The 16,703-nt window shown below is 33.5% G+C and overlaps 1 protein-coding gene across 1 annotated transcript; it reads right to left on the bottom strand.

The window, feature by feature from the left end:
- Positions 1–9,744: 9,744 nt before the first annotated feature.
- Positions 9,745–16,100, bottom strand: LOC143621691 (uncharacterized). Its single transcript, XM_077093037.1, has 10 exons — positions 16,031–16,100; positions 15,920–15,958; positions 15,745–15,836; positions 15,184–15,260; positions 14,808–15,085; positions 14,453–14,698; positions 13,947–14,316; positions 12,915–13,744; positions 11,588–12,805; positions 9,745–11,408 (listed from the first exon to the last, which is right to left on the bottom strand). Exons 1-10 carry the CDS (start codon positions 16,098–16,100, stop codon positions 9,745–9,747), a joined length of 4,884 nt encoding a protein of 1,627 aa, XP_076949152.1.
- Positions 16,101–16,703: the final 603 nt, after the last annotated feature.

Genomic DNA, 16,703 nt, shown 5'->3' with positions numbered 1-16,703 from the left:
ATTGATTTTTAAGATTAAGAATATATGTAATTAAAGGTATTTAGTAAGGGGAAATATGTAAAAATTCCCTTGTTTTAAAACCCTGACATGGCTGCTTAGGGTTTATTTATATTGAACAAGGTTATTATTATTATTAAATAAATATAATAATGTCTGAAAATGGGAGTTTTTTTTATTTCGTAATTATGTTATTTCATTTTTTTTAATGGTTTTTTATGTATTGGTGTAGTATTAAGAGAGAAAAATACACAAATAGAAAAATCGTGTCACGCGTATAAAACCGAACACAAAACAAATCTAAGTTTATTTTTTAAGGTATAGAAACAGTTCAAGATAATATGAATTAAAAATAAAAAGAGTTCAGATTAAAACGAGCTACTTTAAAAATATTGCAATTTGGTTCGGACAAAACAGTTATCGGGAAAAAAAACATATTTGAGTTGAAATAAGTCAAGTTAAAAAAAAGTGTTAAGTAGAGTCATCTGCTATACTATATATATGATAGCTGCCATGGTGGTGGTGGTGGAGGAGGTTGCGATAGCGGCCTTGTTACGGTAGCGTTAGTTGATTGTAACATTTTTATCGTTTGTAAAATCAATCATACGGTTAGGGCCTCAGCGGGCTCATTTATCATTTTTATTTTAGCGATATTATCTACTTTTAACCTCATGTACGATATTATTTATTACAATAACCAATGGTTATAAAGAAAAATTCTGTTGTGTGCAACAAACTTTCGAAGCAATGGGATTTAATCCTTGCTTTCCTCATTCGATGTACTGCCCTCACATCACAATTGTGATCCACAATTGAGTCAATTAATTTTTGATCTTATACATTCTTCATATTTTGATTCTCGTACACAAATTGCCCCACCTAGGAATGTCAAGCCAAAATAGATGTCCTCTTTGTGTTGTCCGGGAAAAGGAATGTTTTCCCGGTTGTCCATTCGCACGTGCAAATTCACCATTTCAGATTATCGAGATATTAGAAAATACAAAAACATGGACAATGTGAAGAATAAGTTCCTGGAACTCAACCAGCATGAAGTCAAAACTTACAGACGTAGTATATTGGACGAGATTAAATGCAGGAGGGAGGACCATGTTGGTGGTTTCTTCGAGGTCATGGGGGAGCTAGCTAAGGCTCTTGCGGCCACACAACAGATACTAAACCAGAAACTGTACGATGCAACACAGAGTATGTAAGGAATCAATTTGTTATGTTGTGTGTATGCTATGGTTTAACTAAAAAGTGTAATAGCGCTCTGCCACTTATGCAATGAGCTCTAACTAACCCACACTTTAACTATCACTAGGAGTGTAAATGATCCCGAGCTCGGCTCATGAGTAGCTCGTCTCTTTATTATTTATTAATTAATTCATATATTTTTTCATTATTTTTATATATTTTGATCAAACTTTAAACTAGCCTAAGTTCAGCCCAAGCTCGTGTGATGCCTTAAACGAGGCAAAGCTTGGTTCGAGCTTGTTAAGGATCGACGAGCTCAAGTCATGCTTAACTTCGTGAAAGCATCTCTTTTTTTTTAATAAAAATAATTAAAAATAAACATCAATTAATAAATAGCAAACAAACCGAGCTCGAGTTTTAGTAAAAAGAGTTTGAAACGAGACTAACTCGAACTCTAGTTTACACCCTTAGTGATAATTTTATTGTTTTGTTATTTAATCTGTTTATTATTTGTGTTGTTTCCTAGTGGAGATGATTCCTCAAAAGAGTGATTTGAGAAAGAGGTTTAAGGTGAAAGATTAGGAGAATAAAGAACAACTGAATGGTGATAGGTGCTCGTTATGGAATTTACTCACGAATTAATATTCGGTAAATAATATTCAGTGAATTAGCGGTATTCAGTTGTATGTACCCATCCCTAACCTCAAGTTACTGTGTTGGGCTTCTAGAATTACAGGGTTGGTAATGGTAGTTGCATTGGGCTTTCAAAAAATTTTACTAATTGGCATCGACAATATCCTGAAAGTCAATTAGTCAAGTGTTTGCCTCAAAATTTTGAAAATAATTAATGTTTATGAATATGTGATTATGATAGATGATATCTACAAGATTCTTGACACTTAATCAACGTTTAGTAAACCGTTCGACATAATGTACATTTATTTAATAAACGAACGTTGATCAAACGTGAACACGTGGCATGTTTGTTCATTTATGTTTGTTTGTGTATATTTATTTATGTTCATTAGTTTATGTGTGTTCAAATTCGTTCTTTTATATATCTAGTAAAATACCCACTATACAGCTATATTTATTCATCTACGTTCCGTTAAATTTTATAGACCACTATAGCTAATTGGTGTTTCCTTATTTATGTTCAATTATATATGTTCGTTACTACTATTAACTAACGTATACGAATACGAACGCACTCATCTTCTTAGCTAACGAACACAAACAAGAAAACCTTGTTCCTTTAATTTGTTCGGGCTCGATCACTTGTTTAGTTAAAGCTAAACTAACGAACACGAATATATCCCATTTGTGTTCATTTGATTCGTTTACAAACCTATACATAGTACAAGGGAAAATATTTAGGCCACTCAACATGTTGGGCTCAGTGTAGTTGTCCACCCCACCCGGCACGCCCTTAGGGCCAGCCAAGGATGAAAAGGACGAGCAACATGATTGCAAACTGGCGAAGTTGATTTGGTTTTGGTGATGGGAATCGATCATGAATATAAATTAAGCATCGTTTAATGGAGTTTTGATAAGGCCACCGTAGGTTGAATCGAGGTAGAGTATTGCGACTCAAGCTGAAGACCAATTTGTCTGCTTGACTGACAAATCCAACGCCCGTTAGTGAAAAAGAACGAAAATGAAATTTTCTATAAACCTTAATCTCAAGTAGGTATGGAGGACAGGGAAATTTGATAATAATGGTTGTAGTTTTGAAAACATGAACCAAATTTGAATTTTGGTCTTTTCTAGTTCCATTCTAATTTAACCACGTTCATGGTTTTAACATCCATTATACAAAACACACAAACTTTCATGACCATGATACTTCAATTCGGTTGCCTAAATGTGTGCATAATCAAGAACACAAAAACTCAAACGACCTTGTCTCCGGTTACACAAACAAGACTCTAGCATTCAATCTCACTGCGCACAATAAAAGCAATCATCAGTTAGGGGGTGTTTGGGTGAGCTATTAAATTTGCTTATTTTTTGGAAAGCAAAAGTCACTTTTGAAAAGCTTTATTTTGAAGCATTTGAAGTAGCTTTACTAAACACCTTTTGTTTTTCAACAAACAAATAAGCAAGTTTTAGAAGCTCACCCAAACACCCCTTAGACTAATAAACATTTAACATTATTATTCCAAGAACAGTTAGACTGTTAGACAAACACGATTTATTACATGTCTTCGGTCTTGGTTTTGGTGATGAAGGTGACATCTTTTGAAGTAAGAACTGGCAAAAACTTAATAGGTCTGTGTTAATAAATGAGTGACTTGTTTAACAATTTAAACATGTCAACCCGAACGCCACCATTTTAATTAACAAGCCAACCCAAATGAAGTCCGTTTATGTTTTATTCTTTTTTCTAAATGTAATATATTTTTTTCTAAATATAATAAAACCTAATTTTTCTACTAAGAAACCCTCCCGTATTTAATTATTTATTCTCTTTCGTGTTGAAACCAAATACCTTAATATATTATATATCAACTTAAAATGATATAATAAATAAAATTGTAAAGTTGATATAAACCTGAAATTGTTAAAATTATATTAACATTATAACTATAGTTGAATATTTTTTTTTTATTTTAAGTCAGATTTTTAGACGAGTTTAAAGTTGGATTTATGGTAATGGAGATTCCAACATGTACTTTTTAATCAAATCATAAATGGGTATACCCGGTACCTGTAAGGCTATAAGTACACCGGTACCTGTAAGGCTATAAGTACACCCGCAAACAATGAGTAATGAATATCTAACTCAATGTCATCCTTAGCTAGTTTGCAACTTAGATTTTTTTTCTGGATACAATATAAGGTTTAATAACTTTAATTAATATAAGGTTTGATCTGTGTATTGATAGTGAAATTATCTTCAAGTATAAAGACCGGCTTAAAAAACATAGTAGGGACACATGTTTATCAAACATCATAGTCGTGTCCAGCACAAGTGCCACACGGTCTTGTTACTCATAGCACATGCTCACGTTAGGGACTGGTCTTGCCTATTTATTTATTTCATTATCGTAACTATTTTCATGATCTAGCATTTTCATGAACAAATAAAATAACACTTCATTTAATAAAGCGGATAGGAATAAAAAAAATTGCTAATAGTGATTAATGATAAGTATTGGTCTCAATAAAATTTGTGAATTTATTGTAACAATTTATGAAATTCTAGTTTATATTGATGAATCTCATGATTTTGAGTTGTAAATATATAAAAATAGGGAACAACTTTATCGTTATCTTACATGCCACATGGACTAAAGTCATAACAAGACATTTACACATAAGGACGAAATTGAATTTTTTAAAGTACAATTAAAATTGACTGTTGTAACCTTTCTTTGGGACATATCACATTTAGGTTATATGTAGTGAGTGCTGGTTAGGGGCGATATTGGGTGACAAAGGGCGCAAACACCGCCCCTAGGTGATATTTGGGCGATTTGGGGCGGGGGCGGGGTTAGTTTGTCACCGGCGAGATTGAATAATAATAATATAATAATAATAATGTTACCGTTGGGGGGTAACGGCTAAATATAAAAAAAAATAATTTAAAAACTTAATATAAATATCAAACCAATTAAACCATTTTCACCATATCATACATAAACCCAAACATAAAAATACCAATCATTTTTATTATTTTCATACTTCTTCAAACTCAATGAGTTCCCCGGATTCCACGAACTCTGCCGAGATTTGGGATCAATTAATCAACGAAAGTCGAACAATTCATCAGATTCATCGACAAGTGGCGGAAGAGCATTTAGAGGTCACGAACGCGGTTCGGGCCGTCGCCAATAACATTGTGTCCGGCTCTGCTCCATCTACGGCACCACGTAGACGGTCATATATCCTTATGGATCGTTGCAAGCGAACGCTCGTTTAATGAAGGACTACTTCGACGACATACCTACATTTAACGACGCTATGTTTCAACGTCGTTTTCGGATGTCCAAGCGTTTATTTTTGCGCATCGTTGGAGATATGGAACGGGAGTATGAGTATTTTCAACAGAAACCCGACGCAAGAGGATATTTAGGATTCTCCGCCATCCAAAAGTGTACTTCGGCTCTACGCATCATCGCATACGGCAACACGACCGATATCAATTACGAATATTTAAAGATGGCTGAGAAAACAACGAGAGATGCGTTGGAGAATTTTTGCATCGGTAATATTTAAATTGTCTGTATTAACTATTGTTTTTAATATAAATATTGTTTAATAATTTATTTGTATAGGGATAATACAATTATACTCTCGTCGTTATCTGAGGATTCCTACTTCAAACGACCTGACTCGCATATACGATGTACACGAAAGCAAACATTCTTTCCCAGGCATGATCGGGAGTATAGATTGCATGCATTGGGAGTGGGCCAACTGTCCAACCGCATGGCGAGGTCAATACACTCGTGGTGATCATGGAGTGCCAATGGTTAGTCTTCAAGCCATTTGTTCACATGACCTCTGGATTTGGTCAACCTACTTCGGCTCAGTCGGGTCTAACAACGACATAAACGTTCTCAACACGTCACCCGTGTTAGATTATTACATCAGCCGTAGCATACCGGTCTAACCGTTTTATGCCAACGATACATTCTATCGTTACGGATACTATTTGGGAGATGGGATATATCCAGAGTACTCAATCATCGTCAAGACGTTTCAAGACCCTATCGAAGAAAAAGAGATTATTTTAAGAAGAAGCAAGAGCGGCGAGAAAGGATATCGAGAGGTGCTTCGGGGTTCTAAAAAAACGTTAGCATCATGTGAAAAACCCTTGTCGTGTATGGACGTTGGCAAAAATGAGCGATGCCATGTATACGTGTATCATATTGCATAATATGATTTTAGAAGACGAGGAAAAACCAATATGTCAACACTATATACCAGGAAGCGTTCCAGAACAGTTCCCTGAACCAACCCAAGACCAACGAACGTATAACATTCACCAGCTCACATCAAGTGATATACATAACCAACTGAAGGCGGATTTGGTTCAACACGTGTGGGATAATCGTCCCGTTGAGGAGGACGAAGACGAGGACGAGGACGAAGATGACGAGGACGGGGACGAGGACGGGGACGAGGACGAGGACGAAGATGACGAGGACGGGGACGAAGACGAAGATGAAGACGAAGAGATTAGTTTTTTTATTTGTATTTTTATCTGTATTTTGTTGTGGTGTGTTTTTTTATTATAATTTATTTTTATTGCTTTTTAGTTTATGTATTTTTTTTAAATTTTAATACATTTTTATTTAATTATTTAAATAAATTGGTTTTTATTTTATTAGTTTAATTATAAAAGAAAATAATAAAAAAACACACTGTGGGCCCAACTTGTAGCCCCTACACCATTACACTCTAAAAACAAATTTCCACTCCATGCTGACTGGACGCCACATATCATAATTCGCCTCTAATTGTAGTCCCTCCACTACACATGGCCTTATGGTTTTGTAATTACTCGTTTTATCTGTGCACCAAGTTATACGTCAATACGTGGTTGGATATTTTAAGATTCCATGACATATTATCTAGTTGGTTTTCTTACCAACTTCATTATATATTTAGTAATCAAGTATGATGTCATCAAACTTATGGAGGATATAAAACAATTTAGTTACCCTTGGTTTGAAATACAGAGGACAATAAATTAAAGGGGTTAAATTAGGAAACTTGGTGTGCGTTTTCCCTCTCTTGAGGTTTCGTAAATGGGTGTGTTTGTAAGTTTGGTGAATCGTTTGGCTGACGAGCACCTTGCTCGTTCATTGACATAGTTGTTTCAAATAAAATTAGTCGTTTATAAAAAAGTATGATGTCATTACTGAACTAAATATATTAGAAATGTTTTCTTTTTTTCGAATAAAAAGTGTATAATAAATAAGCTGGGAACTTTTATTAGTGGGTGTTTTCAAAGGGAACTTATTAAAATGATGGATTTATTTTGTTTCTAGTAGAACTAGAGTCCTGGACTCATTTAGCAACTTGATATCTCAAATATGAGAGATATTTAAATAACAAAATTACGTTTCAAATGGTGAGTCGGGGTCAGGTGTTGGACCCCGATTCATGTAGAAATATATTTAAACAATAAAATCAAATATTTATGATGACAAGTGTCGGGGTCAGGTGTTGGACCCCGATTCATGTAGAAATATATTTAAACAACAAAATCAAGTATTTACGATGACGAGTGGTGGTCATCTAGTTACTCTTTTTTTTTTAATATGTCTAGTAGATACAAAATAGGACGCATTTCTATAACTTCTAGATAATTGACACATTTACTAGTGTCTGTATTCATATACGTTGTTCAATGTTGAATCATGCAAGTAAAATAAAAAAAAAGACATCATATAACTATTTTCAGTAATATTTACACGCAAACAAGTTTTCACCTATGTTTCCATATTACGAAAAATGCTTTGGAATGTATTAATCTAACAACTTTTTAGTAACTTGCTCGTATTTTATGACTATAACTTTATTGGACCAATAGAGTAGTGTCCAATTGTCCATCAAAACAACCCAAACCTACTCAGTTAATTAAGGGGGTGGTGGTATATCAAAGTAATCACTCAAAAATTAACCAATAGAATAATATCACCTCAAGTCAACCAAAACCGTCCCAACTACAATCCATGAGTTCACCCGAGTACTAGAACTCGATCCCAATTACTCGGCTCCCTACTTGCTAATACTCAGTACTTGGCCAAAGTTGTCGGACCCTCCGACTAAACCGCTCCCTCCACATTATAGTTTAGTGTTACATGCCTGGATAGTGACATATAAGTGAGAGAAATTGCAATTCAAAAGAGGGGTTTACCCATTCAACATACTTTCCAAAAGATTCAAATCATGTAATCTGTTTTCCATGATTAGCATTTATTGGTCAAAGATCATTTTAATATTTTAATCCTCACCAATCACCATGACATATACACATATAATTTATTCCTAGCTACAAAGTCATAATCAACTATTACAAAGAAATTTCACGAGTAGACTTTATGCTATATATTCCACGTTTGTTGACATCATTATATATCTAATCACTCTACAGAAATGATTATAAAATCTTTGTATCAACTCTTACTAAAAGCAAGCATTAGCAAGAACCAAGAAAAGAGTGCATGAAGATCCAACGAGTTCCACAACTTTTATATGTCTTGGATAGCATCATCTCGTTCTTTTCATCGTCACGTCATGAACAGAAACTTCTTGTTCATCATGATCTCGCTCTCAAATCCGCATTTGAGAAAACCCGTAACCATGCCATGTTGATTTTTTTGGTACTTGGCTTGTGCATTGTAACCGTACTCACTAGTGGCTCTTCGAAGCAATCACATGATAGTGAAGAATCTCAGTGTCACTCGACTCACTCCGATCCTTTTGCTTCTATGTTAGAACTATACCCATTAGCCCACAACGTCGATGAACAAATATTAGATGAAACTTATAGTCTCACTAATATTATGGTCGAAGATGATCATGAGTTCACCCCTCGATTAGTTCATCTACAACTAATCGAAGGTGCCATTGGCAGCCATGAAGATTTCAAAGATGTCAACCCTAGTATATTCATGTAAAACTAATTGAGGGTGCTATTAAGAGCAACGATGAGATTGAAGAGTTTCATGGGTACGATGGTTATGATGAGGATAATGACGATGAAGGTGATGATGATGAGGATACTTCTTCAGATGATGGTGATGATTATAATAATAATAATAATAATAATAATAATAATAATGACGATGATCTTACAATTAGAATAGAACAGTTTATAGAGAAGAATATTAGAAAATGGAAGGAGGAGATGCTCAATGACAAGTTGTATTACCTAAAATGCTAGCTTGATATATGTTTAGTTTTTTTAGATAGATCAAATAGGTTTTGATTTTTGTATATATTGTACATGTCATGTTAAATTATTATCGTCATTCATGATGTTTGTCAATTGTAATGTGAGATGGAAATGGGGACACAAATTATGCAATATATATGATGATAGAGATAGTAAAGTAGTAACAAGAAAATATATCTTTGCTTTTCATTAATCTTGATTTTAAGATGACATCATTAAGTGAGGTTTAAAACCAGGCCCGGCCCATGGGGAGGGCAAGGAGGGCTCAAGACCCAGGCCCAACCCCCTATGAGGCCCATTGAATTTTTTTTTAAAAATGTATGTATATTTTCGCCTATTTATATAATTACTAGGTTAGTTGCCCGTGTAGAACAAGGGTTTAAGAAATTTTATTTTATAATTCTAAAAACATTTGAAATATTTGAAGAAACAATGTGGTATTAAATATTAAAGGTAGAAGCATATGTTTAATTTACTAACACATTAATCTTAAATATTATATGGTTGGACACAATATAAATGGTAACATAAATGATAGATTTATTCATGTAAAGTGAAAAAAGACACAAAAACTGATAAATTGTTGAAACTAAGGAAGAAAGTAAGATACAATCAAATTTGACAAAGTGAAACATAAATTACAAATCTCGAAATATCTCTTTGTAAACAACATTAGATGTCTTATTTGTAAGTTTGCCATCTGCGTCGAATATTAATAATTTGACTCCGTCTCTACTCTTCACTCTTGATAGTGCCACATACAACTGTCCATGGCTGAAAACCGGATGCTTTAAATACAAACCAACTTTTGATTGTGACTGTCCTTGGCTTTTGTTAATCGTCATTGCAAAACATACTGAAATTGGAAATTGTCTTCTCTGAAACTTGAAAGGAATCTTGTTATCTGTAGGTATCATATTTACTCTGTGAATATATGTGCGAGTACCAATATTACCTCCAGATATTATTTCAGCTACTACGACATGTTTTTTAAGAGATATGACTAGCAGCCTAGTACCATTACACAAACCAATTTGATGGTCAATGTTTCGGAGTAACATAACAGGAACACCCACCTTTAAGACCAATCTATGATTTGGAAATCCGGAAATTTTAAGACCGTTTAACACGTCGGGCGAGTATAAATTTGCTTGCAATGGATCAACGAAGTCTTCTGTTGGACAGATACTATCTGAGCTAAGGTACTCCTTTTCATCTCTGGGAAAAAGTGAGATCAATCGATCATTAATGTCTTGGACATCTTCATTGGTAGGTGCAAGTATTGCTCTTTCACGAAAGAATTCAATATTTTTGATATTTTGTAGAATTGAAGGATAAACAAAATCAATTAAACTTTGAATCGGATCATACGAGTCATTGATCAAAAGATCATTAGGTATGTCTATTGTTGCTTCACCATCATTTGAACCACCGACATTTCCCTCGCCTATATCCAACAGCCATTTAGCAAACTGGTTTGTCTGCTCAATATCAGATGCTTGAGCTTCGATGGTTAACCGCATGTTTTTTGTTAACCTAAGAAGTTTACATTTACCCCAAATATAGGAAGAACATAAAGATGCATTCACAATCTGTTGTCTGCTTCCGTTTGTAATAACAGGAAGAACTTGCCTAAAATCACCACCAAAAACAATAACTTTACCTCCAAATGGGATTCCCGAATTGATAGAAGTATTAGGAGTTAATACGTTCGTCATTGTTCTATCAAGAGCTTCAAATGCATGTTTATGTATCATTGGGGCTTCATCCCATATAATCAATTTTGTTTCCTTTAGTAAATGCGCATCATCACTTCCTGGTTTTATGCTGCAAGTTGAGTCCTCGTTAAGATTTATAGGAATATGAAATCTGGAGTGTGATGTTCTACCTCCTGACAACAGCAATGATGCAATACCACTTGAAGCAACATTCAATAAAATTTGACCTTTAGATCGTATTGCCACAGATAATGTCTTCCACAAAAATGTCTTTCCTGTTCCACCATAGCCGTAAAGAAAAAATACACCTCCTTTGTTAGCTTCAACTGAGTTCATGATTTCGTCAAACGCTTTTCGTTGTTCATCTGTTAATGAACTTATAAGGCTGTGAGACTCATTTTGTAAAGTGATTGTGTCATTAGAGAGTTCGTCAACAATTAAACGATTGTTTGAAGAAGCTATAGAATCGTGATCAGGATACGGCATAGTTTGAAATCTACGTAGGCTTGAGTTATTTCGAAGTAGGTACTTCTCAATCTCACACAAAGTTAAGTTCTTAATTTGAGTTTCTGGAAGTGATAAATCTGCAAAATTGTATTAATAAAATATAAACAATATTATATGAAGTACGTATATGAACAAAACATAAAAACGAAAAACCAAATTCATTAAGGATGGTAAAAATTGAAAATTTATAATTAATCTTCATTTTAAAGTATAATATGGTTCATATATTTTAGTACTGAATAACGAATTGGAGTACCTGGAATATTCAATATTCTTTGTTGTGTGTAAATAATGCCATCTGATAGATATTCCCATGTTTTTTCCCACACAAAATCAGGTCTAGAAAGAGAGCTAGACAATAACTTTGATCCAAATAAAGCACGAAGATAATAACCAGAACCGGATGCACTCGCCTCCTTAATTGCTTCGATATATTCCATGTCATCATCGAGTAGTCCACATGCATAGCAAGCATCTCTAAATGTAGGATATGTCTGGCCATCTACCGTTCGAATATCATCAAAAGATTTTGGTCCTTTGACTTTGTTTAGAAGAATTCTTAAAAAATACGCCTCACCGAGAGACGGAGAAACTTGATGAATTCTTCCAATTGAAAAACCCTGCTTTCGTCGTTCCCACTTTCGTTGTTCAAGTTTCCAAACAAACTTAGTAGGAAATTCAACATAAGTAAGGTTTCGTGCTTCGTCATTAATTTGGTTACACAACATCCAAGCTGAAAACATTGATGAAGAAACTGATGGTTTGTTAAGGACATCATCAATATCATCATCGGGCCCGTACGTAACCTGTTGTTGACCAGGGAGATGGAAAGGAAGCCTAATTACTGAAGGCGAGTTGTAATGTACTTCAAATGCAAATATCCTCCATGCTGCTTCACACGCAGAAAGGTATCGACAATCATAATATTCTCTAATTTCATCTCTTGCTTTATCTTGATCATCATGATTGTCAGCGTCTACGACAGCAACTGTAGCCCTGTCAGGACCTTTGTTTATGTATTTGAATAAATACTTTATGGATGCAGCCTGATTACACCACTCAACGTTAATATGTGCTTGATATCTTTTCAGAAGCGTTTTATTATATGGCACGACACTTCTGTTGTCTAAGTCCACAGCAGACTTTTTAACTGTGCATCCAGAATCTCTTCTTCTGTATATAGGATAACCATTTGAATCAATAGAATTGTGAGGTGTAAACTTTTTAGGGAACTTTTTAGAACACCTTCTATTAATCATGCATGAACAGTTCATGTTATCATAACCACAAGGACCATGCATCATGAATTCACTCACAAGGGAATATAATTCATGATCTTCCTTCTTGTCTGGAATCTCAGCCGAAATAAACGGGTCCATATGATCAACGGTAGGAAGCTTGTGATCAGCATGCATGAATAAACATATATGGGCATGAGGCAACCCACGCTTTTGAAACTCTACGGTATAAACAACTACATAAAAAATGAATATTATTAATGTTCGATATAAATTGAAAGTTGCTAAAAAGAAGACTATGTTTAACAAATACTATTATATTAAGTAAATAATAAAGTAAATCACCTGCTTGAACTTTTCCCAGAACTTCGTCTTTTTTTAAGTCTTTGATTATTGTATCAAGCTTAACTTTAAATAATCTACACATGATGTCAGGCCTGTCTTCAGGATTAATGGTGGTACTATTCAGGAATCTTTTAACTTCAGGCCATTTAGGATTGCATGTTATAGTTATGAAAAAATCTGGATATCCATACCACCTACAAATAGCCATGGCATCTAGGTAGTTTTGCATCATGTACCGAGAACCTCTGGTAAAAGATGAAGGTAATATCACACGTTGACCAACGCGGGACATGTCTTGGTTTTTGGTGTTTTTTAAGTTATGAATATTCTCATATGACTCACATCTAAGAACCTTTTGTTTTTTACGTATGTAATTGAGTCTTTCGGTTTCAATCGTTGTGTATATATCAACTAACTGTTGTTGAAAAAGTCTTCTTCCATTCAGAGGCAATGAGAAAATATTTGGCCTATCTTGAATTCTGTACGCAAAAAATTCTCTCATGGTGCAGTTTGGCCGTTTACTTTTTTGTAAGCTTCTAAAATCTCTATGAGGGATGTCAACCCTGTAACAATCATCACCGTAAATATAGAAAAGTGGATATTGAAGAGGAACGTATGAAGGATGCAATTCACTTATATGCTTTAGACTTCCCGTTTTAGTTTCAACAATAATGTCTCGAGGCTCAATATTACCAATATCACCAACAATCAGCGCAGCAACTTCAGAAGAACTCGGCAAGTTGTATGTTCTTCCATCTTGTTGTCTTCTTCCAATAAGACGCAACTTAAGGTTAGCATGAGGATTTTCTTGAAAACGATCTCTTGCCATCCTATAAGATTTCACCAGCTCATTATGAGAATCTAACATACGCTGTAGATCCTTTATTATCTCAAGATCTAGCAAGTTGGAACCTCTTGTAGATTGTTTTTTTGATTGACTGGTAGGAATAAGAATATTCGTTTGTCATTATTTAAAAAAATGACATAAGGTCAAATGTGTAAAAATAGTGAATTAATTGAGTTAATACATACCTAAATAAGCATTGTCTATTTGAGACTTCATTTTCCGTGTCATATATGTATAGTTGCGAAAACTTTGGTTTTGATCCATTCTCTGGCAAAAGACTTCCAATAGAATGATAATTCTGACCGCTAATCCTAAACACGAATGGAGCGTTACCTCTATTAATGGAGGAATCAACCTTTCCGCCCATTGATGTAAACGCGAACATAGAATTGTAGCGTCTAATGTTCTTTAAGAAAAACTTGCTTTTAGGACCAACATTGCTAAATAGATCTTTGTAAGCTGGCGGAGCATCTTTAAATTCAGGTAGCTCGACCTTACCGTAACCACAACATAGGAAATAAGTTGTTTTTCCTTCTTTTTTTTTCCTATTCCACCCTCATTTTTCCACAATTTTGCATGGCATAATTCACATATAAGATTCTGATCACCATGATCCAAGTAATCTGTTAAATTAACTGGTGGTCAAAAAATGTATGTGCATTATTAATTGGAATTATTGTATTATAAGTACCTGTTGAGATTCCTTTGAATGGGTCTTTAACCAAAACTTCGACATCAACTTCTTCATCTGACGTCAAGTCAAGCATAGGTATAGGATTTGTAATCCGCGAGTTACTTATTAGTTTACGCTTTCCTGATGATAACTTTGTTAAAGAAGTAGATGCACAATTGCTGGATGCCATGATAGGTGAAGAAATATAAACTCGACGAGTATCACATAATGAGGTAGACCTGTTGTTTTTGGAAGTAGATGCCCCTGGGAAAAAATTAAGATTTAAAATATGGTAACATGAGCAAGTTGATAATAATTGATATTATCGTTTATGTTTAAATTATGAAAAATAACCAGTAAACGGGTATCTTACCACTATTGATATCACCTAATGAAGTTGGATTCTTTGTATTTTCATGAAAAGTTTGCAAACTGCTTTGATTTGTAATCATTGTATTTGGTGTCACATTTTCTTTGCCCTGTGTAATTGATGTAGAATTTATTGATGACGAAAAAGGTTTATTAGACTTTTGGGTGTTAGGAGCAATATTAGATCTCCTGCTATCTAGAAGTAGCTTTCTTGATTTCCTGGCCTCTGTAGCATTTAACTTACGAACGTCGGCTGAAGATATAGCGGTTCTTTGCATGTCCCTACATAAAGAAAATAATTGTAGAAATGTTGTTCTACACGGACAAATTTAAATTTTCTGAATTACAAAAATGAACGTAATATAATACAAATTGAAAACTTAAAATTTGAAGCATGACCGTTGACAGGCGCTTTAGAGGATGATGCACTTTCAGGGGTGTTGCTTTTAGACATTTCCTTGTATAATAGAGTGCAAATAGAAGTATAAGAAATAGATTTACAAAGTAAAAAACAACTATTTAATGTTATCTATTGATTTTATAATATCGATAAATTAAAATGTTTTTGTAATATGACTTCGTGTTTTAAAATTACATATACAATTTCATTGAGCATTTACAGTTGAAAACTTGAAATTCATGCTAATGACGTAAAGACAAGGAAAATAGTTTGTAGATATTACAAAGTACAAAAGTTTTATATCTAATACGAAACTATAATAATTATGTTATATATATATATATGTATATATATATATATATATATTAAAAATTAAACTTGTATTTGTGTTTTAAATCTATTGTAGTTAAGGACAGATTGTATATTCTTTTAAAGGTAAAACGTGTATAAATGACTTGAAAAAAATCGATGCTAAAAACTAAACACATTCCCAATTTAGACGGATTGAAACTTATAGCAGTGGGAGCAAGGAATTATTTACTTGAACAATATTGGATTTATTGATATGTAGATCTACTTTCCTGAATTTTACCGCCTCTAAAGCATTTGCATAACGAACGTTGTTTACATAAGCTGTAAAAAATAAAAAAAATAAAATAAACATATTATTAGATGATGAGTTAAGTTTAACATAAGTAACAAATAAATTTATTTACCATTAGAAATGTCAGATAAAGTAGTTCTTTGCATGTCCCCTACAAAAGAAAAGAAAAAAAAAAGATAAAAAGTTGTTGTAAGGGTTATATAATACAAAATGGAAATCTTACCATTTGAAGAATCGCCGGTGTGTGACGCTTTAGAGGAAGATGAAATTTGAGAGGTTTTCCTTTTAGCCATGTCCTTGTATATCTATAAGGTGCAAATATAATTAAAGTCAACAGTATGCAGTCAAAGACTTTATATTTAGAGGTGATGGGATTCCACCGTTTGTATTACACGATTGAGCTTAATTAGAATACAAAACCTTAAAAGTTATAAAATCGAAAAAGGATTTATTAGTACTATATTTTTAACAGTTTAGATGGTATTGGTTAATAAATGCCACTAAAAAAGGTATTTATTTAATTCTTATTATTGTTAATTAATCTTTGTTTTGTTATAGCATATGCATGCAATCATACGGAAGCATAAAATCAATAAAAAAGCCTTTTTTTATATAGGTAACATATGGGTATTTTAGTGACATGAGGACTTAAATATTTCCTCTTCTAATTTAGGTCTAGAGTGTTATTTGTGCAAAAACACTACGCACACGAGATATGTAGGAATGCGTGTTTGTTTTATAACTTTTATTTTTAGATATCAGATATATGATCAAAGAAAAGAAATAGAATATTATTATTAACATGTATCAATTAGAAAAAATATAATAAAATTCTAATTTGTCTTGTAACATATTAAATTTGTTATGTGAAATTGCATATATTTATAGGATTATTC

Source organism: Bidens hawaiensis, unplaced genomic scaffold, assembly GCF_021521415.1.
Source record: "Bidens hawaiensis isolate Kalapana, Puna unplaced genomic scaffold, B.hawaiensis_p1.1 tig00002935_1, whole genome shotgun sequence".
Lineage (NCBI taxonomy): Eukaryota > Viridiplantae > Streptophyta > Magnoliopsida > Asterales > Asteraceae > Bidens > Bidens hawaiensis.
The sequence above is the reverse complement of the archived record's forward strand: the minus strand, read 5'-3'. Positions and strand labels throughout refer to the sequence as shown.